The 25,405-nt window shown below is 34.5% G+C and overlaps 1 protein-coding gene across 1 annotated transcript; it reads left to right on the top strand.

The window, feature by feature from the left end:
• Positions 1–416: 416 nt before the first annotated feature.
• On the top strand, positions 417–4,000 carry LOC137831130 (glucan endo-1,3-beta-glucosidase 12-like). The gene is made up of 4 exons (XM_068638678.1): positions 417–928; positions 1,920–2,423; positions 3,514–3,544; positions 3,633–4,000. Exons 1-4 carry the CDS (start codon positions 868–870, stop codon positions 3,808–3,810), a joined length of 774 nt encoding a protein of 257 aa, XP_068494779.1. The 5' UTR covers positions 417–867; the 3' UTR covers positions 3,811–4,000.
• Positions 4,001–25,405: the final 21,405 nt, after the last annotated feature.

Here is a 25,405-nt window from a genome sequence, read left to right on the forward strand (position 1 = left end):
GTAGAGTTAAATTAGATTAGATTAAAAATTGGAATTAATTTAATTGATTTGATTTAAAATTTTGAATTATTTAAGTGAGTGAAGACAAAACAATAATAGAATGATAGTTATAGAAATAGCAGATGTTTATACACTCTATGCCCCCAATTGCAAAAAAAAAGAAAGAAAAACACCACTTGCAATTTAAATCCTTGCATAACTAAAGGCACATACAATTATATATTTAATTTATGCATCATATTATTGGTTAATCATGAAGAAGAGTGCCAAGTTTTTGACATATTGGAGGAAGTTTTATATTGAGGAAAGAATAAAGGGAATGAAAAAGAAAAAGAAAAAGAAAGTGATGAAGAAGAATAATAAATACTATGAATGATAATAAGTCCTATAAAACAGTAAAAAGAAAAGCATAGAACAGAGAAAGGTAGCAACTCTCATCAGCACCATCATTACAGGGATCACTAATCATCTCACACACTCACCCTAAAAACTCCAAACAATTCCATTCTTTCTTTTCTTTACTTTCTTTTCTTTACTTTCTTTTCAACCCTCTGCCCCACATTTTCCCTCCTTCTCTTGTTTGCACCTTCTTACACTCCACCTCTCCTTTCTCAAATCTTCTCCTACCTTGTCTCTCACACTTCTTCACATGCTCTATAAATATATGTCTATGTTTTCATTCACATGAATAGCCCTCAAAACACCTTTTTCCTAGAGACCACTCACCATCTCTAGTTTATGATATCTTCATTTCTCTCTAGCTGTTTCAAGGGAAGAAGAAGTGTTATTTGGGAGCCACATTGAAGAAGAAGGAACAAGAGGAGAAGGAACAAGTACCAAAGCAGCAAAAGAACAACAAGAGTCAAGATGGAAAGAAGTGTGAGTTACTATGTGCTACTTCTTGTACTTGGTCATTTCCTTTGTTCAGGTAATTTAGTTTTCATTTGTCTTTCTTTGGTCTATTTCTGCTTCTCCCCTTTTGTTCATGTGGCTCCTTCCACTCTATTATTCTTCTATTCTATGGATATCTAATATAAAGCTATAAGTTGCTTCTGCTTTAAGATAATGTTCCTCTCTGTTCACTATCTATGTTTCTCATTTTTCTTCTGTTTTGAACTGCTTCCTTTTGTGTTCTTTATCTTTATGGCGGATTATTTTCTGCTTTTCTCTTTTAGTCCTAGATTCTTTGGACCACTTGGATAATGTTTTTGAATTGAATGCATTTCCTGCACCTGAGTTTGGGATTTCTATAGCTTTAGTCCTTTTTCTTGCAACTTTTGTTGTTGTTCAAGTTTATTAGATATACATGTTGGATCAGTTGGGTGCAATTATCTTTTCCAAATTTATTTTCCCCTCTATCATGCTCTTTATGTTGCACTGTATAGGTTACCACCATTTCACCACTTTTTTTTATCAATGATTTTTTAAATAACAATGATTATACTGTTGAAATAGCTGCCTTTTCTGTATTTCTGTTGATATTGCAGTATCACATGGAGTTGTTGTATTGTATTCAATCTCTCTCCAGTTATACCGTTTCCTGAAAAGATGCAAGGGTCCAACTTTTTTTGGCTCATGTCTCTATGCAAAAGATACCCTACTTGTCTCTAGTGCCCTCTCTAGATCCACTCTAATAACAGGATAGGGACCTAATAATTAGTTTACATGCAATTATGCAAAATTTTGAATATAAGTACTGTTTTGGTTTGATCCTAAGTTGAATGCTATAGGAACAATTTGAATCCAGTTAGCACTGTTACTCCCTAAAGAAAGTGCCTAAAATTCTATAGTGAGTTAATTAAGAACTAAAGAAAGGTTACACCATTACAAATGCACAATCACATGCTTACAGTGATAAAATAGTATAATAATCATCATCATCTTCATAAATAACCTTGTCATTGTTATTTGAAATACAGGTTCAAGTAGGACACAGAAGGAAGCACTAAGACATGTGAATGTACTAAGGCATGATGAAGAAAAACAACTAGAATTTACAGCCTCAAAGTCCACCACTCAAAGGGACATCACCACACCAATCACTACAATTCCCAACTTAGTTCCCATCACTTCAACATCTCCAATCCTGAATCCCAATTCCAACCCTGATACAGCCTCTCCAGCCTCCACCCTCCCAATCACCACTCCTACCACACCAAATAACTCCCCAATTTATTCCTCAGGTGCAAGCTGGTGCACTGCAAGCCCTACTGCCTCACAGAGAGCCTTGCAAGTTGCATTGGACTATGCTTGTGGATATGGTGGCACTGATTGTTCTGCAATTCAACCTGGCGGAAGCTGTTACTTCCCAAATTCTGTTAAAGACCATGCTTCTTATTCCTTCAATAAGTATTATCAGAAGAACCCTGTTCCTAATAGCTGCAATTTTGGTGGAGTTGCTGTCATCACTAGCACTAATCCAAGTAAGGCTTCTAGTTATGATTCTAAGTGTTATTCTCAGTGTGATGTTTAAGAGTTAAGAGACCACTTCTTAGAAGAATATTAGACATGTTTGGTTTGATTTGAGGATATAAATTTTGTTTTCACTTCCTGTTTTCACAGATAATTACAATTATTTTTATCCTGTTATGATTTTGAGATAAGAGTTTTTGGTCTTTAAATATTATTTCCTTATAGTCTTTATATTCTAATAAGACACACTTTCACAAAACATATTGAATCCTCAATTTTAGTTGTTTATTTTAATGATTTATATAGAAAAAGATGAACACAACAAAATGTTAATTTTGTTATTTCCTGAAGAGATGATAATAAATATAAATAAAGTGACCTTGCTATAATTATGTGAATATAGAGTTTGTTTTCCCTAGCTAGATAGAAGTTTAATATTATGATAAAAATTTGGGGTAGGTGAGTATTAATTTAAGAATAAGAGACAAATCAAAGTGTGCAACAAGTCAAGAACACTGGCACTGTTACTGCTCTAACCAAAGTGAAACACAGGCACATTGCCTCTGATTGGTGTGATCAGAACTATCTCTGGTGGATTCTTGGGTTCCATTCTGCCCAGACAGCAGAAAAATAAAAAAAGCTTTTCCTGCATCATCTTTTTTGGAAATATTTTACTGCATCTTTGAATACACTTCCAAAGTGCCTTGGGGAAATACATAGGAACTAAAAAAGTGCCACTGGGTGATGCCAGAACTCTAGCTTTTTTCTTTTTCTTACTTTATTACAAAAAGTATCTCAAAAGCCTCCTACATCTTCTCAATATCTAAAGCAATGAATCCTATTTATCACAGTTTGTTTTTCAAAACATTATGTGTGTACTTTAGTAAGGACCCTTCAGTTAAAATGATGTCTAATACTTAGGACTCAGGACTTCAGCACATAAGTAAAATTTAGGTTTGATTATGTTTTTAATTTTGGAGTAATTCTGTTTTTGATCCTTTATATTTTTTCTAATTTTGAGAAACTAAGTAGTTTTAATCTCGGTATAAAAACTTGGTTGATTATAAACACTTATTAATTAATAAATGTGTTGCATTGCAGGTACTGGAACATGTCAATATGCATCCACTAGGTGACAATCTTTTAACTATCTTTCTTTCTCTTTTTGTAACAACAAATTGTGACAAATCTTAAAACATATCTGATGCTTGAAATTGCAGTATCAGTTCATCAGTGTTGAACACAACAAACACAAGTGGTGCAAATGTTTTTGGTTCAGTACCTGTGCCCAGGAACCCCTCTGCCTCAGCTGCTGCAGCTACCACATCAGCTAGATTTGTACAGTTTTGCCTCATTCTGTGGCAATTATTAGCAATTTTGGGGAAGAATTATGTTTAAGAAGAATGAAGTTTAGATTTTGCATGGATTTGATCTTGATTTTAGTTGAGGGTGGGGAAGGGGTTGTGTACTGGAAAAGGAGATAGGTACAAAACCATTAATATGACATACATCATGATATGATAGAAACACTTTGTAGAAAAAGTAGCAATTATATGAAGGGCTTTCTGAAGATATTTTTACCTTTCAACATTGCTTTTCTTTTTATACATTGCTTTTTTTCCGTATAAGCATTGGTAGGTTGGAATCAGAATTGGTGAAAAAAGATGGGTGGAGAATAAGAAAAAAATAATAATTTAAAAAAATGGAATAGAAAATTAGGGTTCACAAAGAAAATAATCTTGGAAGACTATATATATATATAAATGTAGAGATATAGATAGAATATGGATGTTATACGATTCTCAGGAAATTTTCGTGATTCTCTTTTATTTTGCAATTTTCAATAATTTGAATAAAAAATTATAAATATTCACACATTATATGTGTTGTAGTGAGCAAATATGATGGAAAAAAACTTGGAGATAGATATATACAACTGAGATTAAATATATATGCATGTTTTAAGAAAATAAATTTGTCATTGGAATTTAAATATATTTTAAAAGATTTTTTGATGTTAATTAATAGTGTTAGATTTGTTATCAACACATAACCTATTGATATGACGATAATTACTTCTTTAAAGGTTCTTCTCACCATTGCTCATTATTTTAATCTTAGTAGAATTAAAATGTAAAACATAAATTATTTTTTAAAGATAATTTTGAGCAAATTTACATATTTTAAAAGTGATTTTCTATATTTTTAAATATAATAATTAATTATGTTAAGTTTATAATTGATTAAACTAAATTTAGAATTCACATACAATTTCACAAGTAATCACCTAATATCTTTCTAACTTATTTTGCTCATATTATCTTAAATTCTTTTCTTCCTGATAATCATTTATTGCTATACTTAATTAACCACATCAACAATAATTTTAAGAAGATATTTTAAAATCTTTAGAAATTTTAAACCAATTCATCCATATATTTTAGTTGTGTTTTTAGTCATTATTTATTTTCCAAGATTTTATGTCCATATACAATAGAATTTAAAATCAGCACATTATTTCATTAGTATCAACTAAGTATTATCAGCCAAAAAAAAACTTTATGTAGTGATGACTAAATAGATTCTAAGTTGTATCAACTAAACTCACGTTGTAACAAACTAGTATATTGCACTAACACATGTTGATGTGTGACTTCTAATTGGAAAAGAAGATTAAATTAAAAATAAAAAATAACTCTTGTTAAGAAAGAAACTTCATTCTAAGTGTGAGAGGAACTTCCACTTTGTACAGAAAAAATATGTTTATTTTAAATCACTCAAAGGCACAAATTATAATAACATTAACTAAAATAAATATTAAAAAATACATTAATATCGATTTAAATTTTTTGAATTTAAATAAATATTAAAATAAATAAAATTAATATTAAAAAAGTCAATATTAATTTAATAAATATAAATATTAAAAGTAATAAGATTATGATTTGTTAATTTAATAAAAATTTAAAATAAATTATATTAATATCTATTTAATTGATACTTTAAATAAATTTTGGAAGTAAATTAGACTACCATCTAAACTAAAACTAATTTAAATCAATATAATTATTAAAACAAAATAAAATTAATTTCATACTAACTTTAATAATTAAATATAAATCACGCTAACATAATACATCAATTCCAACTTTAACAAATATTAAAAATATAATCTATGGCTCATTTAAATAAATACTAAAAGTAAATTAGAGTAAATATAAATAATTTAATTAAATATAAATATTAAATAAAATAAAATTAATATCAAATAAAATAATATTAACTTTGATAAATATTAAACAAATACTTAACATCCGTTTACCAATATTAATTTAAATAACATTAAAATATATTATATTAGCCTTGACAAAATAAATATTAAAATTTAATTAAATTAGTATCAATTTAATTAATACTAATTTAAAAATATTAAAAATAAATTAGAGTAATAATTTAAATAAATATAAATATTAAAATTAAATAAAGTTAGTATAGAGTAAATCACATTAATTTTAACATATTCAGTTTTGTTAATTATTTTAGTTTTACTCCGAATTAAAGTAGGTTAGTGGACTTTAGGAGTTATATATAACGGGTGCAATTGTTGATATTCTTGTAATGTTTAATTAGTATTTATAATTATTAAAATATATGGTTGAGATTAAATATCCCTGTATGTTTTAAAAACATAAATTTGCACTTAATTGATATTTTAAATTATTTTAAGAAAAACATTGAGATATTTAACCAAGATTTTTTAAATATTCAAATAAAATCTTATAATATTCAATTAGCAGCAAATTGAGATTTAAAATACAAAAAAGTAATTAATTTGACATTCAAAATCATACTATTTTAATAAATTATTTTGTTGATTGAATTATGGACTTTGTGGGTTCGATATCCATCCTTAGGAAAATTTATTACTTCTAACTCAGTACACTTGTCAAAATAGGTCAACACTATATTGAATAAAATAAAAATAGTGATATCCACGACCAAATTAGGAACCGAATATGATTATTTTTCAGCGATTGATTTTCATTTGGTCGCTAAATGAAATTGTAAATTTCTGCCACCAAATTAACCACTGAGTTTAATAGATTTTTAGCGACCCACGACCGCTAATGAGTTTTCAATTTCCCCTAAAATGAGACATTTTCACTTTGCATCCAATTTCTTCAAATTTCCAAATCCTGTAACCTAAATTAGCACTGAAGAAGTTATCCCGCCTAAACCTGTTCTTGTTGAACCTGTCCCAAATTTAGCCATGGTCTTTGTGATATAGGAATCGACTTTCAGTGGGTAAGTGAATATCAGTGTGCACGTTTGTTTCCATGGAGAGGGAGTTTGAGCTGTAGAGCTTAGAGGGAGACTTCGAGCTTCAGAAGTTAGAACCCGATAAGCTTTGATTTTTTTGTTGTATTTTTTTCAAGAAACCCAAAAAATCTCTCCACAACAATGTATTCGTTCACAAATATATGTATTTTCGTGAATGAATGTTTACTAAGCACATACTTATTCTAAACTGATAAAATATTATGTTTTTATTTTTCTGTTGAAATCTGTTGGGTCTTTAATAAGTTTTTATTCATAGGCTAGTTAGCTTTTACTTTTGCACCCCATGTATATAAGACACAACTTTACTCTTTCTAATTACTCATTGAATAATATTTTGCTTTTCATACAAGTGTTCTTTCTCTTCTCTTCTCTATTCTTCTCCGCTTCTTTGCTTCTTTCATAATCACTAAAGATTTCTTTCCCTTTTTTCTGTAATTGCCACTGATATTTTGTAATATGGTATCAAAGCTCTTCATCGTGAAGAGCTTTGTTGCGCGCACTCTAATTCCTTCTTCATTCTTGATATTTTGTACTTCCACAATTTTTTCGATCTTTTTCTCCTTTTTTGACTAACGAGTTTTTCTTTTGCAGTTTTGAAGCTTTGGTTTCAATGGCTACAAAAAAATCCTGATAGAAGCAAAAACCTTAACCCTAACTAGTATAAAAATCCCATTCAAAGTGACAATCTCGCTCACAACTTCTTATACTTGCACCGAGTGAAAACCCTGCGACTCCTCTCGTATCTTCAGTTCTTGATTTGACAAATTACCACTCTTGGAGCCGTTCAGTTACCACAACGTTAAGTGCAAAGAACAAGGTAGAGTTTATCAAAGGTGTGATACCTCAACCCTCTGAATCGGATCCCTCCTTCTCGTCTTGAATGCTTTGCAATAACATGGTGGCGTCTTGGCTTGTGCATTCGGTTTCTGTTCCCATACGTGAAAGCATCATATGGATGAATAAGACACTAAATGTTTGGAATGACCTTAAAGCTCGCTTCTCATGAGGTGATTTGTCTCGCATTTCTGACCTTCAAATGGAGGCATCTTCTCAATCAAGGTGATCTTTCTGTTACTGATTATTTCACAAAACTTAGGGTTATCTGGGATGAATTAGATAATTTTAGACCTGATCATGTATGAACTTGTAATGGTTTTTCTGTTATTGCCCAAAGAAAAAGAGAGGATCAAGTCATGCAGGTTTTACATGGCCTCAATGATCAGTACAATAACATAAAGGCCCATGTTCTTCTCATGGAGCCTGTCCCTACTATTACTAAGAGTTTTTCTCTGGTTGTTCAGCAAGAGCGTCAATTTAACAGTAGTGTTTTAGTTGCTCATATAACAAATAATAATTCTGTTATTCATACCAATGCCAATGCTATTACTTGTTCTTTATGTGGAAAAGTGGGTCACAATGAAACTATATCTTTTAAGAAAAATGGTTATCCTAACCAAGATGGTAAGAGATCAAGATCTGATGGTAATAATAGAAAGGTTTGTACATACTGTAATAAGAATGGACACACTGTAGAAGTCTGCTATAAGAAACATGGATACCCCCGGGTATAGATCTCAATAATGTATTTTTTCTCATGTCAACAATGTTGTTGCTCAGGAAGACACTGTTGGTGGTCAAGATCATAATAAAAATAATGGTAGTGGTGACTTCCAAATTACCCAAAGTCAGTTTCAAATCATTTCGGTTTTTTTGAAGAATGTAAATGTCTCAAATAGTCAAGCTCGAGTGAACCAGGTTGGTTCCATTTCTGCCGATCCTCAGGAATCAAAATTCAATTGTGACAGGTAATCATTATAGATTTTGAAATTTTATCTTCAATAAGCATGCTTGGATTCTAGATTCTGGTGCAACAAATCATGTTTGTTTTGACCTATCTAATTTTGCATCATATAATCCTATTAAACCCATTATTATTAAACTTCCTAATGGAAATTATGTTACTTCTTCCCATTCTGGTACAATCTTTTTCAATGATAAATTTGTTATGAAAAATGTCTTATATGTGCCAAAATTTTCTTTTAATTTGATTTCCATATCTCGATTGACTACATCTCTTAAATGTGAACTTATTTTCTCCTCCGCTGAGTGTTTAATACAGAATTCCATAACCAAAGACAAGATTGGTACAATTGATGTTATGGCTAGTCTATATGTCTTCAACAAAGCTGACAAAAAATCTTTTAAGCTGTGCTATAAAACAAACGAATATCTGACACCTTAGAATGGGTCATCCTTCAAAAGAAAGGTTAAAAGTTCTACAAACTTATTATCCTAATATTCATATTGATAAGGACTTCATTTGTGATGTTTGTCATCAAGTAAAGCAAATAAAACTTTCTTTTTTCCCTTAGTGATATTAGAACTGTTTAGTCTTTTGAATTATTTCATATTGACATTTGGGGTCCTTGCTTGGTTGTTTCAATGCTTGGTCATAAATTTTTCCTTACTATAGTAGATGATTTTACTAGATATACTTGGATTTTTCCATGCATAATAAGTTTGAATTTGGGGCTAATGTTACCAATTTTATAACTTATGCTGAAAATCAATTTTATACTAAAGTTAAAATTATTCGTATTGATAATGACATTACATTTTCCATGCATGATTTATGTGCATCCAAAGGTATTATCCATCAAACTACTTGTATTGAGACACCGGAGTAAAATGACACTGTTGAAAGAAAACATCAACAACTTTTGAACGTCACTCGCACTTTACTTTTTCAATCTAGTGTCCCTGATGTTTTTTGGTGTTTTGTTGTGCAACATGCTGCATGTCTTATTAATTGCATGCCTACTCCGCTGCTTAACAATGTCACTCCCTATGAAAAATTATACAAAGAGTTGTGTGATATTTCTCATTTGTGTGTTTTTGGATGTTTGTGCTACTCTTCTACCATTCTTGCTAATAGAAAAAAATTGGACAACCGTATTGTTCCTGGTGTTTTCCTTAGTTTTAAACCTAATACAAAATATTTCCTCTTCTTGAACATTAAAAATCACAAAATAGATTTATCGAGAAAAGTTATTTTTCATGAAAATTGTTTTCCTTATTACTCCATGTATGTACAAAACAATGATTCCAATAGTCTCTCTTTGCCTTTTCTTAGTCATTATGCCTAGACTTATGATGATCCTAACATGTAATCTAAAAATAATGTTCATGATGTTTTACTTGATAATACTGTTGAAACTAATGCTGAGATTGAACAAAGTGAGAATGTTACTGCTTCTCCTAGAAGATCAACTCGCAACAGAAGAATGCCAACTTATTTACAAGACTTTGAGGTATCCAATATCAGTAACAATAAGTACTAAATACCCAATTAATTTCTTTTTAAATTACAAATCTTTTCTGATAATTTCAAACATACAATCATGCTGATTTCATCTACCGAGGAATCTCAAAATTATGAGGAAGCTATCATGCACCCATCCTGGGTCCAAGCAATGAAGGAAGAACTTAAGGCACTAGAAGATAACAAAAGTTGGTCTATAACCGAGCTTCCTCTAGGGAAAACTGCCATTGGATGTCATTGGGTGTATAAAGTTAAACACAAAGCAAATGACTCTATTGAATGCTACAAAACTTGCTTGGTAGCAAAGGACTACACTAAAATCGAAGATCTTGATTTTCTAGATACTTTTGCTTTTATAGCAAAGTTAACCACTCTTCGATTGCTTCTTGCCTTGCTCATACTGGAAGCTTTCCATTTAGATTGTTCAAAAGTTTTAAAATTATTTACTTTTAAAAAACCATCTTTAATTTTTTTTTTTTTACTACAATTAACTATTATCTCTTTTAGCGACGTAAGATGATAGTTACTATTTTCTATTACTTTTACAATTGAATTAACGATTAATTTTTGATATTTTTTATCACCTCATCCTTAAATTTTGGTGATCAAACATTTCTACCACCAAACAATCACCGAATCTTTCAACCATAACTTTGCCAATATTCAGAAAATAATACTTTACGAATATTTAGAAAATTGATCGTAGAGTAGTTTGGAAGTAGGATTTTTTCTACCACCTTCAGTAATGTAGTATATTACTAGATTGAAAAGTTGCAAAAAATATTGACCACTTTAACTATTTCTATTGTTACTTCCATGAATTTTCTATTGAATTAATAAAAAATATTCTCAAAATTACAAATCAGCGAAATCATAATTTTTAATCTAATTTAGATTGAAGAAGGGTTGAAACAAAAAATAAATAAATTAACACATGGAAAGCTACTATAGTTTTAGATACAATGTTATATTAAAGGGTAACTTAATTAGTTATCATAACTTATATTGATTGTCATTTTTTTAATCCGAACTTTATTATTTATTTGTTATCTCTAATTAAATATGTCATTTAAAATTTCTTGTTCATATGGAAGATAAGGAACTATTGAACCTATATATTATTTTTCACACATTTTTTTTCATTAGATTTGTAATATTTTATCTACAAAATTTTATTTCATGTTTTATAAATTCTTTTAAATTTAACTACAAATTATTTTAAAAAGTATTACATTTTATAAAATATTTTAAAATCTACAAAAAAGTATATTTGAAAAATATTTTAAAATCGAAATTAAATAAATCCCTTATTATATTACACATTACATACTCTATAATAATATTCTTTCAAAAAGTACTTGTGTAAAGATTAATGATCAATTTTGTACCCATCACGGAGACCCTTATGTTTGTTTATTATTTTCCATTCTACTTTGATGTGAATAAAAAACTGATTTATTGCTTTCTACCTTCTAATTTATTTTTATTTCCAAAATATATAAGTTTTATTCATAAAGTGGTAGGGAATGGAATGGTTTCTATTGTTCAATTTCAAAGAGTATTAATTAATAAAATGAAAGGATAAAGAAGAGAAGAAAAAAAGTGCTTAAAGTGGATCTAATCATCTCATGAAGTTTGCATATATAATTATGTATGAATTTTAATACATTTTGTAGCTTTTCCCAACCCAAAATCACGGGTGTAAATAATTAATACCAAAAACTCACTTTCACTATTGTCTCTTGTGACATTTTCAAATTTTAAATAATTTATTCTTTTAATAAAATTAATACTATTATATATTGAGCATATGACTCAACATATTATTAAAAATTGTTTGCTGATATCATACTATTATAATAAATATTTAATATCTATATATATAAATCCTTCATCTAAAGTATTTGATATTAATAACTAATTAAAAATTATTTTTAGAACACCTTTTAGACTAATATAAAATTTCTAACTAATTGAACGATAGTGTAATTTACACTACGAATGCGTATATTACTTACTCTTGAGATATTTTAACTAAGATAAATAAACCTAATGACCTAATATTTTTATATATAACATGTATTTATTTATTCATTTGCAATGCAAAATAATTGACCAATATACAGTAAAAGAAAGTTTCAAACACTTGAATATGATTAATGAACAAATCTACAAAATGAAAAAGTAAGAAAATTTGTGTTGATTTAAATTAGAATGCGTCTTTATCTTCTTATTTTATTCACTTATTTTTCAAGGAAATAAACCCCTCAACTCAAATACACATTTAACATAATATTCTCTAAGTAGAAGACGACTAAAAAATTTTATAAGAGAAAAATTAAAAAATTTAAAATTAGTTTATGTATAAATTAATGTGTAAAAATTATTATATATATTTTTCTGATTTTTTAATTTTTAATTATATAAAAATTAATTTTAGTTTATAAAAAGTATTTTTAATTTTTCATTTCTAAAAGTCTCTTTTAAAAACTTTATTCAAACAAATTGAGCACCAAGCAATGACATTTAATTATTTTATGTACCCTTAAATGCTTTTGTCTCTTTGAGTTATTAAAAAAAAAACCTCATTATCATAGGTCTCATGGAAACCATGTTTGGTCTTTTATTTATTTGGTTTTTTGGGTAACCTTCCTAAAAAGGTCAAAAAGCACTTTCCGAAAGACACTATGTCGGCTAAATAAGTGATTCTGCAATGATTATTTCTTGATACGACAACGACACTCAATAGAATTTATCAAAATCCACTTTCAATTACTTGCATAACAAGGTGTACACCAACTCTACTAATGCTTACATGTTTCTAGAAAGTGTAACACAAAATTTTAATAAAGATAGATTTTAACAGATAAAATAAAATTATAAACAGACTATAAACAATAATTATTTATTTTATTAGAACTATACCCTTTTTAAATTTTAGTCTCTTTAAATTGCTCAAATAATATTTGAATGATGAGTTATAATTATATATAATTGTTATAGTTTGAATAATACTACAAGAAAATCATAAAATAAAAACTAATTTTTGGGTAAAAAAAAATTGAGTGTTATAATGACTAAATTAGTTTATATTATTATTAAATTATTTTTAAATTGGTGTCTAATTAGCAACCAAAGTTTTTTTACCAAATTTAGAATCTAAATAATTGGTAACAAAAACATTTGGTTGCTAATTATACATCAATTTAAAAAATATTTAACAATAATAAAAATTAATTTAAAAATTTCTAGAATAATTTTTAATTTATTTATTATAGTAATTAATTATTTTTTATTTTTAAAAAAATTAGTTTTTATTCTATTATTTTCTTGTATATAATAACAATTAATAAAGTTTGAGTGAGAAAGATTAATAGTTTTGTTTCTCTTAATGGAACATACCGTGTTTAAGCAATAACAAAATTATTTAAGTTTTGAGTTTTTATTGTGAGACTATGTAAGTATTTAATCCATGATATAGTCGTTTAAAAATATATTTTGTACTTCTGGAATTTTTATGTGGTAAACAAGTGCTATTAGTGAATAAAAGTCACCGTATAATAATAAAATAATAGTTTTAACACTAATGTTTTAATTATAGATAAATTCATTGTATATTCATTTAAAATTAAAACTCGCACTGATTAGTGTCCACACTATGGGTGTGTTGCATTTTTATGTTGTAGAAATTAATAAATTAAAATCAGAATTAAAAGATAAAAATTTGAAAAGAAAACATATTTAGAATAAAATTCATATAGTATAAAACCAAACACCTACAAATTCAAGTCAGTCCCAAAAGTGCAGAGATTGTTAGAATTTGATAAGATAGATGAGAGAAAATAATATAAAGAGAAGCTCCACCTATATATTAGAAGTAAATAAAAGTGGTAAACTAATAAATATGTTTTGAAGTTTAGGGACATAGACACACAACTTCAAGTAGCATAAGACAATGGTTAACATCCTCTCTCAGTTTGCAGTAGAATCTGTAATTCATTTGAAATATTTAGAACCTCTTAGTGTTGATTTTTTTCTTTCATATTCCTTATTTTATTTTATTAGTTATTGTAACATTCCTATTTTTACCCATATTTACTAATATATTATACATGCAATATTTAATTAACATATGTTACTTTCTCATATTTGTATCGTTTCAAGCACCGACAGAACCGGAAGCACCCTTTGTTTCAAACAGGGGAGAGCGGGTTATTCACATTTCATTTGATGGTCAGAGGCGAATTGAAAGCTAACCTGTGGTAATTCTAAGGATTCCCCCTGGCAAAAAAGATATCACTCTTCATAGGGATTTAATATATATACAAAAGTCTAAAATAAAACGTTCAAAAATAAAATAAAATAAAAATAATAATAAAATATTTGTTCCTTTGATTGCTCACTAAGGAACTCTGTCACCTGCAACCTCATCTGCTCCCGTGTAAATTAACACGATCATCACAGATTAAAGAAAACAAACACAAAACAAAACACATGGTAAACTTGCTATTTTTAAAACTTCAAATATAAAACTTTATATCAACATAAACCATCAATATTCACACATTTTCACAATTTCATCAAGTGTCTATCACGTTCATCATCCACATTACTCCTGTTAGATTTCTACTAACTCACATACTCAAACACTTGACTCTACTTCCGGAAGACTCGTGTATTGAAATTAGCATCCATAGAACTGCACCTGTCATACTACTGCTGTGAAACCCACACATCCATGCGCATAATTATCTCAATATCTCATCATCTCATCATCTTCATATGACAGGGTAAATCCATTTGATCTGCTCTGATAAGTTCTTTCAAACATCAGACTCAACCAAATGGGCCTCCTTCGACTCTCACCAACGAAATAACTTCATCTATGTGATTCCATTATATCAGTAGAGTCAGGATCGTCTCATTTACAGCACACTCACAAATCAATACACCCTAATAACAATCTCAACACGGTATTTCCTTTCCTGAAAATACTGTCTTGATCACACTTTAACCTCATTACATACATCATTTAAACTTTCTAAACAATCCAAATATATCTCAAACCTTACTTAAACACATAATTAATTCCAAATATATGCTCTTTAAATCAATCATCATCTAAAATCAAACCACCACTTCTCATCTAACTTCTCACTAATTCAACAAAATATTAAAAAAAACAAACAACCACTTCTCATCAAACATCTCACTAATTCAACAAAATATTAAAAAAAAACAGTTCAACTCATTTATATTATCATTAAAAAACTTTCAATTCTCAATCACAAACACTTTCAACAAATTATTCACCTTAAAATCAATATAAAAGATTCAAAATCAACCATTCAGTCAATATATTATTTTACTTTTCAAAAGAGACAATCCTGTAAGTAAATATTGGAATTGGTGACCACGTCACCCTCATATCCAGATCTTCTAACCTATGGTTCTATTGAAAAGAAATAAGACTAGCTTTCCTTACCTGAACTTTAGCCGATGGTCACTGAGAGCTCCAAATCTACCAAAAGCCTAAAGGATAGTCTAACCTGCACCACAGAGTCTTGATCACAAATCTAACTATACCACTAGGACCCTGAGCTAACACAAACTAATTCTGAAGATAAAAACCTCACATGCAAACTTAAATTAAAAGGAAAATCTAATCAGATCAAAACTAACTCAAAGGAAAAGGAGTCAGGAATGAACTTACTCTATCTAAGATTTTGATCGGCCAATCTTGTAGATCTCATTGCCAGGAGTCCAATGGCAGACTCTGATCATCAAACTGATAAGCGAGGAGCTCAGAATCTTAGTGAGAAGGGAAAGGAAAGGAAAAAGGGAACAAAAATGAACTTACTTTATTAGAGATTCTGATCGACCAGTCTTGTAGATCTCGCTGTCAGCAGTCTAATGGTAGACTCCGATCGTCAAACTGATAAGCTAGGAAGTCAGAATCTTAGAGAGAAGGGAGAGGAAAGAAAAAGGAAACTTATAGAGAGATGGTGGTTCTTTTAAAATGAAACCTGAATAACTAAATTTCTATTTATATAGTTTTTTCACTTTAATAATAAAATATTCAGGTGTCATTTTAATGGTACCATTTCTACTGTAAGACTATTTTTCTTGGTCCTTACAGTTATATTTAGAACAGTACCAACAAGGCATAACATAAGAGAGGAAGCAAAAAGGGAAGAGATGATGTCCATTTTTTTGCGGATGATTTTGGGGAACTTTGAGAATCTTTACTCAGGTACGTCTTTCTGTGCAACCTTGCCCGTCTGCTAGGGACACCCTTTTCTGGTAATCTGTGAACACCTGCAAAGAAGTGAACAAATGGGTGCCCTAGCGGCCGTTTGCACTCTGACGCTTAAGTCAGCTAACAAGAAACACCAAAACTCTACACCTTCGTATCGGAGCACCGTGAAAGGCGCTCTGAAGGTGGTAAAGAACTGTATATTGTGTGCTGTTTTCTGGTTCTGGCAAACAATCCTTCTCTAGTCCCTTGTGCGTAGCCTGAGGGCTCGAGCAAGCAACTAGAGTGTGTTCTGGGGAAAATTTGCCAAAGGTCCGATCACGATTCCAACGTCTAAAGCTCCCTTTAAACGTCTCTAGCATTTAAAGCGTCTTAAAGCGCATTTAAGGTGTAAAAACGTTCGGCGCCTTTAAGGCGTTCAAAACACTTAAAGCATTTAAAGTACCTTAAAGCGTTCGAAATGTAAACTTAATTACATAATCTTGATTACCTCATACCTGACAAACTATCCGGAAAGCAGTGATGTTTCTGTTCTTCCCGCCACGTGTCCTCCTGACTTGACCGTTATTCTACGTGGAGGGCCTCACAGCACTGTAACCCAATTTAGGGATATTTCATCGTGTGAGTCCTCATTCGTTGAGTGCATCTGGCGCAAAGGGGTGACTTTTTGGGTGCCAATTCATGCGACCCAATCTCTAGTCACTCGCCTTGGGAGTGTATCCACCTTCCTCTCGCACCCTGCACCTGGTTTCCCCTGGGCATGACCTTCTCTTGAGTCGTGTCTACCCCAAGGGTCTCCCTGAGGTGGCCTGGGTACTTCACGAGTCAGGCTACCCCCTACTGGCGCTAGTACTATGGCCTTGAAGCCACCTTTCTCTTCTCTTTATTACTGTTCTGAGCTAGGCGGGCCCGAAGCCTCCCGTGGTGTCACTCCCTCCATGGTCTTTCCTACCCATGGGTATCGGGGAGTAACACTGCGGATGACTTACTTGGCGACGCCTTACCTTGGCGACGCCTTGTTTAGGCGACGCCCTTATCTCGGTGACGCCTTGTCTTGGCGACACCTTATGTAGTCACTCTGTCGACTTCCTTCTTTGGGCCTTTCGTGTGGTCCCACCATATGTTGACCTTGGCCCTTACGTTGACTTTGACTTTGACTTTGGTCGACGCCCGGGGACGGGACGGTACACAAGCCCCCCAGTCTTGAGCTGGTGACTTGTCTTCAGCGAAAAGACTAAGGCCTCGCCCACACCTTCCACGTGGCACTCTGGTGACATGTCATTCTTACTGACGTGACATTCCCCGAACAGTTGACGTGACATTCCCTGAGTAGTTGACATGACATCTTCTTAATGGCTGACAGGACATCCTCTGAATCGGGAAAAGTGACGCTTTGGGTCACGCTTAATCGCTGGCCACGTGGCCCATCACGCGGTCACCATCTAAAGCCTCTTGTGCTCCCAGGGAGTGCATGATCCTGCGACACGTGGACTCATCGAACGATCCTGATTTAATATCCTTTGGGCTTCCTTCGTAACGTTTAAGTTACCCCAGAGCCCGCGCTCGAAGCCACTGTTCCATTCACTCTCTTTCGCACTCCACTGTTCATCTTCTTTCTCTGAGTGCTCGAGACTCTCTGCGATCTTCGTTCTTCCTGCACACTCTCCATCTCCAACCACTCCTATACTCAAAGGTATGATTTTTTTCCCCTCAACGACTCTTTCTCTTCACTGCATTGCCCTATGTGTTAATGAACTGCCTGAGACTATTTATCTTTTGCACTGTTGTACTGTTCTTGTGTTTCCCTGTTCCCCCATTGTCATTCTCTTTCTCGCGTGGGTAGGGTTGGTCTAGGGCTTCCTCTTTTTCCCCCTTTCTCCTCTTCAATTCCCCCTTTCACTAAACCCTTTCTTTTTCCTTCGTTCTTCAGCTCTTGATTTGATGGCACGAAACAAGACTACCGCCAATCCTCCGCCCCCCAGGTCCAGCTACAAAGAGGAATACAGCTGGGCCTCCGATGAACTTCTTGCGGAGTGCTCCACCTTAACCTCTGTCGAAGACATTGAAGCCCACAGGGGGGACCCCACACTCTACACCTTCAACGCGTTCCATAAGACCCACGACTCCCACATCTTTGTGTGCCGTGCAAGGCCAGGGGAGCCCGTTTGCGTAGACGAAAGGGCCACTGGGGGAAGCCCTTTCTTCTTCATCTACCAAATGGTGTTTAAGCGAGTGGGTCTGCGCCTTCCCCTTACTCCTTTCGAAAGGGAGTTACTCACCGAGATTAACACTGCCCCTGCCCAGCTTCACCCCAACAGCTGGGCGTTCGTAAGGGGCTTCCAAATTCTCTGCGGGTACCTGGGCATCCCCCCCTCCGTGGACGTCTTTCTTCACTTCTTCGAGGTGAAGAAGCAGGGCAAGAGTCTCTGGATGAGCTTCTCCGGCGTCGCCGGCCGCATCATCCTCACCCTTTTCCAAAACTCGTTCAAGGGGTGGAGGGGGAAAGTTCTTCAAGGTGCGCGCCACTAAATTCGATCCCACTGCACTGAAGGGCTTTCCCCTGTACTGGTCGGAGAAGCCCCTATCGACCAAGCCCAAGGCCTTGGATGAACTTGCCTCCGCTGACAGGGAGGTATGCAAGGCCTTGGCTGGGCTCGGGGTAGTCTTCGACACCGCCAAGCTCATTGCCAACGAGTTCAAGGCTCACGGCCTCTCCACCTACTTCGGTATTTACTTTTGATTAAATCTGTTCGAACTTGCTTGCACTTACTTGGTCTTGTTTGAATATACTTGGATTGTTCGAATCGTTGGGGTTATGTGAACTTACTTGAATTGCTTGAACTTCAGTGGTTTGCCTGCATGTGTTTTCATTCTTCCTCACCCGAATTAATCTTTGCTTGGTTATTCTGATTGATGCAGGTTCGATAATGGACTCTTCAAGGCGCCGCACACTCGCCAAGGCCTTGAAGCAAATAAAACCCGCCAAGAGAGGTGGGGACTCCCTCGCCCTCAACGTGCCTCCTACTACTTCCCCCGCGCTCGTCACTTCCCTACCATCTCCACCATCCTTTCTCCAAACATACCAAACTCCTACCTCCCCCTCTCCCATTGATGCGGTCCCACTGGCCGCGGCATCAACATGTGCTCCAACACCCCAGATAAAGGGAAGAGGGTGCTGGAGATAACCTCTGATAGTGAAGACTCAGATGGCGGCTTGGTCTTCAAAAAGAGGAGGGCTACGAGGGTCCCTACCCTACCCACCGCGTCTGCAGGTGGCGTGGATTCTCTAAGGGACAGCCCTCCAAGTGCCATGTCACCTCCACCTCAAACAGTCCAAGAAGAACGAGATGAAGGGGCTGAGTCTGTTCCTCCGCCACTACCACTGCCTGAAGTAGCTGCAGCTTCAGGTTCAGCCCCTCCCGCGCCTGCTCCTGTTCCTTCTCCCCTCGAAATTCTGATCCCCCGCCCTGTCTTCAGGCAGTTGGCGCGGGGATTCACCGAGGAGATGTCGCCAGGAAACCCCAACAGGGGAGAAGGCATGCCCTACTACATGGGGGCCTTCCTGCGATAACACTCGACTGGCCCTCCCAGGCCCAGAGCGTTGTAACGGGGAGGCAGGCCCTCCAGAGGCTGAAACAGGAGGTGGGGGCACTGAAGGAGGAGAAACAGGCTTGGGGGCTTAGGGAGGAAGCCCACCAAGCTTCATTGAAGATGACCCAAGAGGCCAAAGAGGGGCCGAAGCATACGCACATGAGGTCGAACAAGCGTATGCAGACCTGCTGGCCCACCTCACCTTCCACCAAATCCAGAACATTGGCCTCCAAGAGGTGGTTCGTGCCTCCGAAGTGCAGTAGAAAAAACTTGAAGAACTGTATGCTGCTCGGGGGCAGAAGCTGACTGAGGCTGAGGGTGCCCAGGCGGCAAAGGTCGAGGCCCTCGACCTTCTCCAAGCTGAGTGTAAGAGACTCCACATTGAAGCCAACAAGTTCCAAGTGGGGAAGGAGTTCTTGGACAAGCAGCTGGCGTCCAAGGATTCCAGGATCGACGAGCTGGAGAGGGCAAACCAGGAGCTCACCAACGAGATGGCGAGCGTGTTCGATGAAGGCTTCAAGGAGGCCCTAGCTCAAGCATCTTGCGAGAACCTAGGGATTAACGTCTCGAACTGCGACCCTACCAGCCACATCGTTGATGGAAAGGTGGTGCCTCTTGATCTGGATGATTGAACTGCAGGCCCTCAGCCTCCATTTTTACTTTTTGTCTTTTCCTTTGCTTTTGTGACTTGTAAATATCTCAACGTTTGTAGCACTTGACCCTTCTATACATTTACTGGGAACGCAATCTATGCTTTACTTTCACTATTAATCTTCGCTTTATTGCTTGCTCATTCCTGAGAAACCGAATGCCATTGGACTGCTATCTCTACTCTTAGAGCCTCACTTGGCCCTCGTATTTTTCTTGCCCTTGGCATCTCACGCTTTTACGCTTCTTCTTCTTCTTCTTCTTATTCTTCGGGTCTCTTCGGCCTTCTGGGCTCATTAAGCCCTCGATTGGCTTTCTACTTGCTTGTTTCAAGCTCCCAGGCACTTACTGCTAAAGGCACAGCTGGTTCTTCCATCACTTCAGGATGGGAAAAAGGGGGAGGGGTCTCGTTTCATCTCTGGCCTTGACGTCGCTCAAGGGCGAGGAAGGCTTATCTCATATGTACTGAGTGTCCACGCTCGAGGAGAGACCTGCTCTGGGTGCCCTTAGCGTGTCTAAACACTTGGGACAAAGTCGCGCTTTGGTGCCCACGCCCATGGAGAGGCCTGTATAACAGCGCCGTATCGTCCATGGAGTGTCTCAAACACCAAGGCAACTTGTCCCTTATCTCTTGGTGTTTGGTGCCCACGCCCATGGAGAGGCCTGTATAACAGCGCCATACCGTCCATGGAGTGTCTCAAACACCAAGGCAACTTGTGTTAGAAAAGATGGCTTTAAACTAGAGGTTTTCGCAAACCTTTCAAAGCTAGAATGAACTTATTTCAGAAACCAATTGATTCAGCAATTCAGTTAGCCAAAACAGCAAGCAAAACTGTAATACCAGGAAAAACAATCGGTTGTTTCTTCGAAACAATCGGTTGTTTATACCAGCAAACAACAAACAAACTGAATTTAAAGAGATAGGGATAGAGAGATTGTACACAGTTGTTTATACTGGTTCACTCAAAACTAGAGCTACATCCAGTCTTCTCAGAAACCCTGAGGATATCCACTAAGCAACCACACCTTGATCACTTACAACACAACCAAGAGAATGACCTTGAACACCTCAAGAAACACACTCTCCTTGGCCAACACTAAGATTGCTGATCTTGAACACCTCAAGAACACACAACCAATCTCAGCAACACACCCAAACGAATTGTTCAGCAATTTACAAAGATTACACTTGTTACAGATGAAAATCTGAAATCAATACAAGCAGAATCCTATTCAGCACCTTGATCAATCTCTCAACTCTTTAGCAATCTTAGAACTCTTTGAAAAACCCTTAGATGAAAAACTTTGTTTCAAGATTCTTAATATATCAAAACTGTTTTTCAGAATATATCTAAGAATATAGTTTGTTATCAAATCTTAACAAACTCTTAATTGCATTTAAAGTTGATTGGTCAAAGCATTTAATGATGGGAGCGTATTCAGTTAAAGCATTTAAAGCTCAGTCAAAGAAAACAGTTTTTCGGTTATGGTTTTAAAACAAACAATCGATTGTTTCCTCGAATCAATCAGTTGTTTTGTTACTTAACAAAAACACCATTCAAAAACAGTTTTCAAACTTTCTCAAAACACCTAAGTGTAAACAATCGGTTGTTTCGACAAAACAATCGGTTGTTTCAACTTAGTTTGAAAATCATTTTGCTTTGATAAAATTGAGATGCTAATTGCTTTGAGATTTAACCTAAGTGTTGATTACAACATTGAACTACCCCAGAACAAAGCTAAAACCAGCACAGCAGCATCAAGCAAAGTAGATGCTTCATCATCCTTCAAAGGATTGGATACATCAAAACATTGAACACCACTTGGTTCAACAATCTCCCCCTATTTGATGAAGACAAATCCCTGATGCTTGTGTTGTTCTTTGATTAAATCTGAAGCAATTCCTGCAAAAGAACTTTGAGTAATACATTGAACTTCTGATATTCTGTTAGTATACAGATTAACAATTAAAGCTTAAACATTCAATATCAGAACCAAATAACATCACTCATCCTGTTTTTAACAACTTTGAAAAACAGAAACATAATACAAATTGGAAACACAAACACAGCATATATCTCCCCCTATTTGTCTTCACAAATAGAAAAAGATAAGAGATAAAATAAAACATTGTTCCAATTACATCAGAATAAAACAGCAACAGCAGAAGGAAAGAAATTTTAAAACCAGAAAAGAGAACAGCCAAAAACAATCGATTGTTTCGATGGCCAATCGGTTGTTTTTCTCTCAGTCTTCTTCATCAGCAAACTGAAGATCAAAGATTTGATTCTGGACAGCTTGAATCTGTTCGTCCAGAGTCATAAACCTTGCATCCATGTTGTCAAACCTTGTATCTATCCTCTGAAAGTTGCTAACACATAGATCATGAAGGCTCCTTTGATTTTCAGCAAAGGTATCTAGCCTATTCACCATGAGTCTTTCAAAAGGAGACATGGTTTGCATTCTTTCTCCTTGATGTTCAGCATTAGCACTAGGTCCTGCATCTTGAAAATCTTTAGCTGGATCTTCATGTTGAACATCCATGTCAGCAGGTTCATCTTGTTCAAGGTGAGCAGCACCACTTGATGAGGCACCATGATCACCATCCTTACTTAACCATTTTCCACCTATTTTTGTGAAGCCCATCTTGCTGAGTGATCCATTGTTCAACTCTTGAGTTGACTTGACCAACTCAGAAGTTTCATCTTCAAGATTAACATCAAATAGTATAGAAACTTAGATATTAAAACAGCATAGGGATAGTGGTAATCGCCTAACCTCATGGCTTTTTGCATATGTTCCTTGATTATGTGAATCCAATTGATCTTCACTTTCTTGGTGATACAGAAGATGTAAACCAGATCTTCTTCAGTCAACACTGAGTGATTACTCCCCCTTGGAGTTAGGATCCAAGTTACAATGAGAGCAAGCAGTCTCTCATCAATCCTCAAGCCTCCAACCGAGCAAGTGCTAACTTGAGATTGTTTGTTCTTCAAGCAACTTTTGTAGAACTGGATTTTGTTGAAAGCTTCTACCACTCCAAGGTTTCCTTTGTTGATTCTTAATCCAGAAAACTTAAGCCCAGCTACAGCAGCCCAAACCTCATGGGTTATCTCCATCTCCACGCCTTTCACATGAGAGACCAAGTTGTTTCCCTCAAACTTCAAGTTGGTGTAGAAAACTCTCACCAAATCTGGATATATGTTCCCTTTGAGCTCCAGAAACTTTCTGAGTGACTGGTCTTTGAGAAGCTTCCTCACATTGTCAAGTTTTTGACTTTTCAGCCAGTCAAAGCACACAACCTTGGGGTTGTTTATCTTCTTGACACTTGTTTCATATCTATACTTCTCAATGAGATCGGTGTCACCAGAAAACCAGCTTTCAAGCCTTCCTCCAGACCTTACAGCTCTGGTTTTGACTCTTTTAGAGGTGGGAGGGGTTGATTCCATGACAGCAGTGATGAACACTCACTTTTCAGAAATTTGCAAGAGATGGTGCAAGAGATGTTGCAAGAGATGTTGCAATTGGTTGTTCTTGATGAAAGAAATCTGCACCTGATTTTATAGTTGAAAGAGAATCAATTTGAATTTAATTTCATTCAATGGGTACTTGATTTTCAGAGAGAGGACTTGACTCTGTTCTGCACTGAAAATGTCAGAAAAAGCTGAAAATCACATGGTCTTCACATGTGATTTTTGACTAGTCATTAAGGCTCTTGAATTTCCAAGATTTTGGAATATATTCCTTTATGACTGTTGTAAAACCTTTCTGAACGTGATCAGCTTTCAACACAGATCCTTTGACCAAGATTCTCCCTTTGAAAAAAATCTGCAACGGCTAGAAATTTAAAAAATCAGTTAAATCAATTTCTACACAGTGCTGTCTGACTCAAAACAATCGGTTGTTTCGAAGAAACAATCGGTTGTTTTTCTGCAGCAGTTAAAAACTTGATTTTTCAATTTTTAACCATAAACAGAAACAGATTAAGGCACATGACATTGATTGAAAGACAATTAATCATAAGAAAGAACTTTGAAACAGAAATTGAGAACAAATAAAAGGAAGGTCTTATCCTTCTGTTGTTTCTTCAATGAGCCACTTGCTTGTTGATCAAGAAAACTTCTTTTCACTGTTTTGACCTTTTGCACATCATTGATTCAGCTTCAATGACTGTCTTTTTCTTCAACAGCTTGATCAGATGGCTCAATTCTTCCTTTTTCTCTTCATTTTTCCTGCATAATCAAATACAAGTTGCAAGATTTGGTCCCCTTACAAATTTGGGTCCATTTGGCTTTTCTTTGCTGTTAGAAACATCACATCCCTTAGGAATCCATTTCATAAAACCTTTAAGAACATAATATTTTCTAATTTTGCAGAATCTAACAGAGTGGCCTTTCTTCATGCAGTAAAAGCATGTAACAACTGGTTGTTTCGTCTTAACAATCGGTTGTTTTTCTGATTTTCTCAAAAAACTTTTTGAAAAACTATCTTGCTTGTTCTGTGGATTGAAGCCTAAACCAGCCTTTCCAAAAACACAGCTTTGAGATGCTAGGACATTCTCAAAGTTTGACTTTCCTTTTGAAAGCTTGTCCATAGTTTCAACAAGATAGTGAATCTTTTTCTCATGATTTTCACAATTTGTGCAATTGAGAGTATCACACTTGCAAGAGGCATTTTTGAAATCTTTTTCCAAATTTTCAAAATCACTTTTTGCTTTTCTCAGATCCTCTTCAAGTGATTTAACTTTCTTTTCAAGCCCATTGTTAAGATCTTTCAATCGGTTGTTTGAAAGAACCAATCTATTAGCCTCATCATTAGTTTCTTGAAAAGCTTCA

Source organism: Phaseolus vulgaris, chromosome 6 (genome assembly GCF_000499845.2).
Source record: "Phaseolus vulgaris cultivar G19833 chromosome 6, P. vulgaris v2.0, whole genome shotgun sequence".
Classification (NCBI taxonomy): domain Eukaryota; kingdom Viridiplantae; phylum Streptophyta; class Magnoliopsida; order Fabales; family Fabaceae; genus Phaseolus; species Phaseolus vulgaris.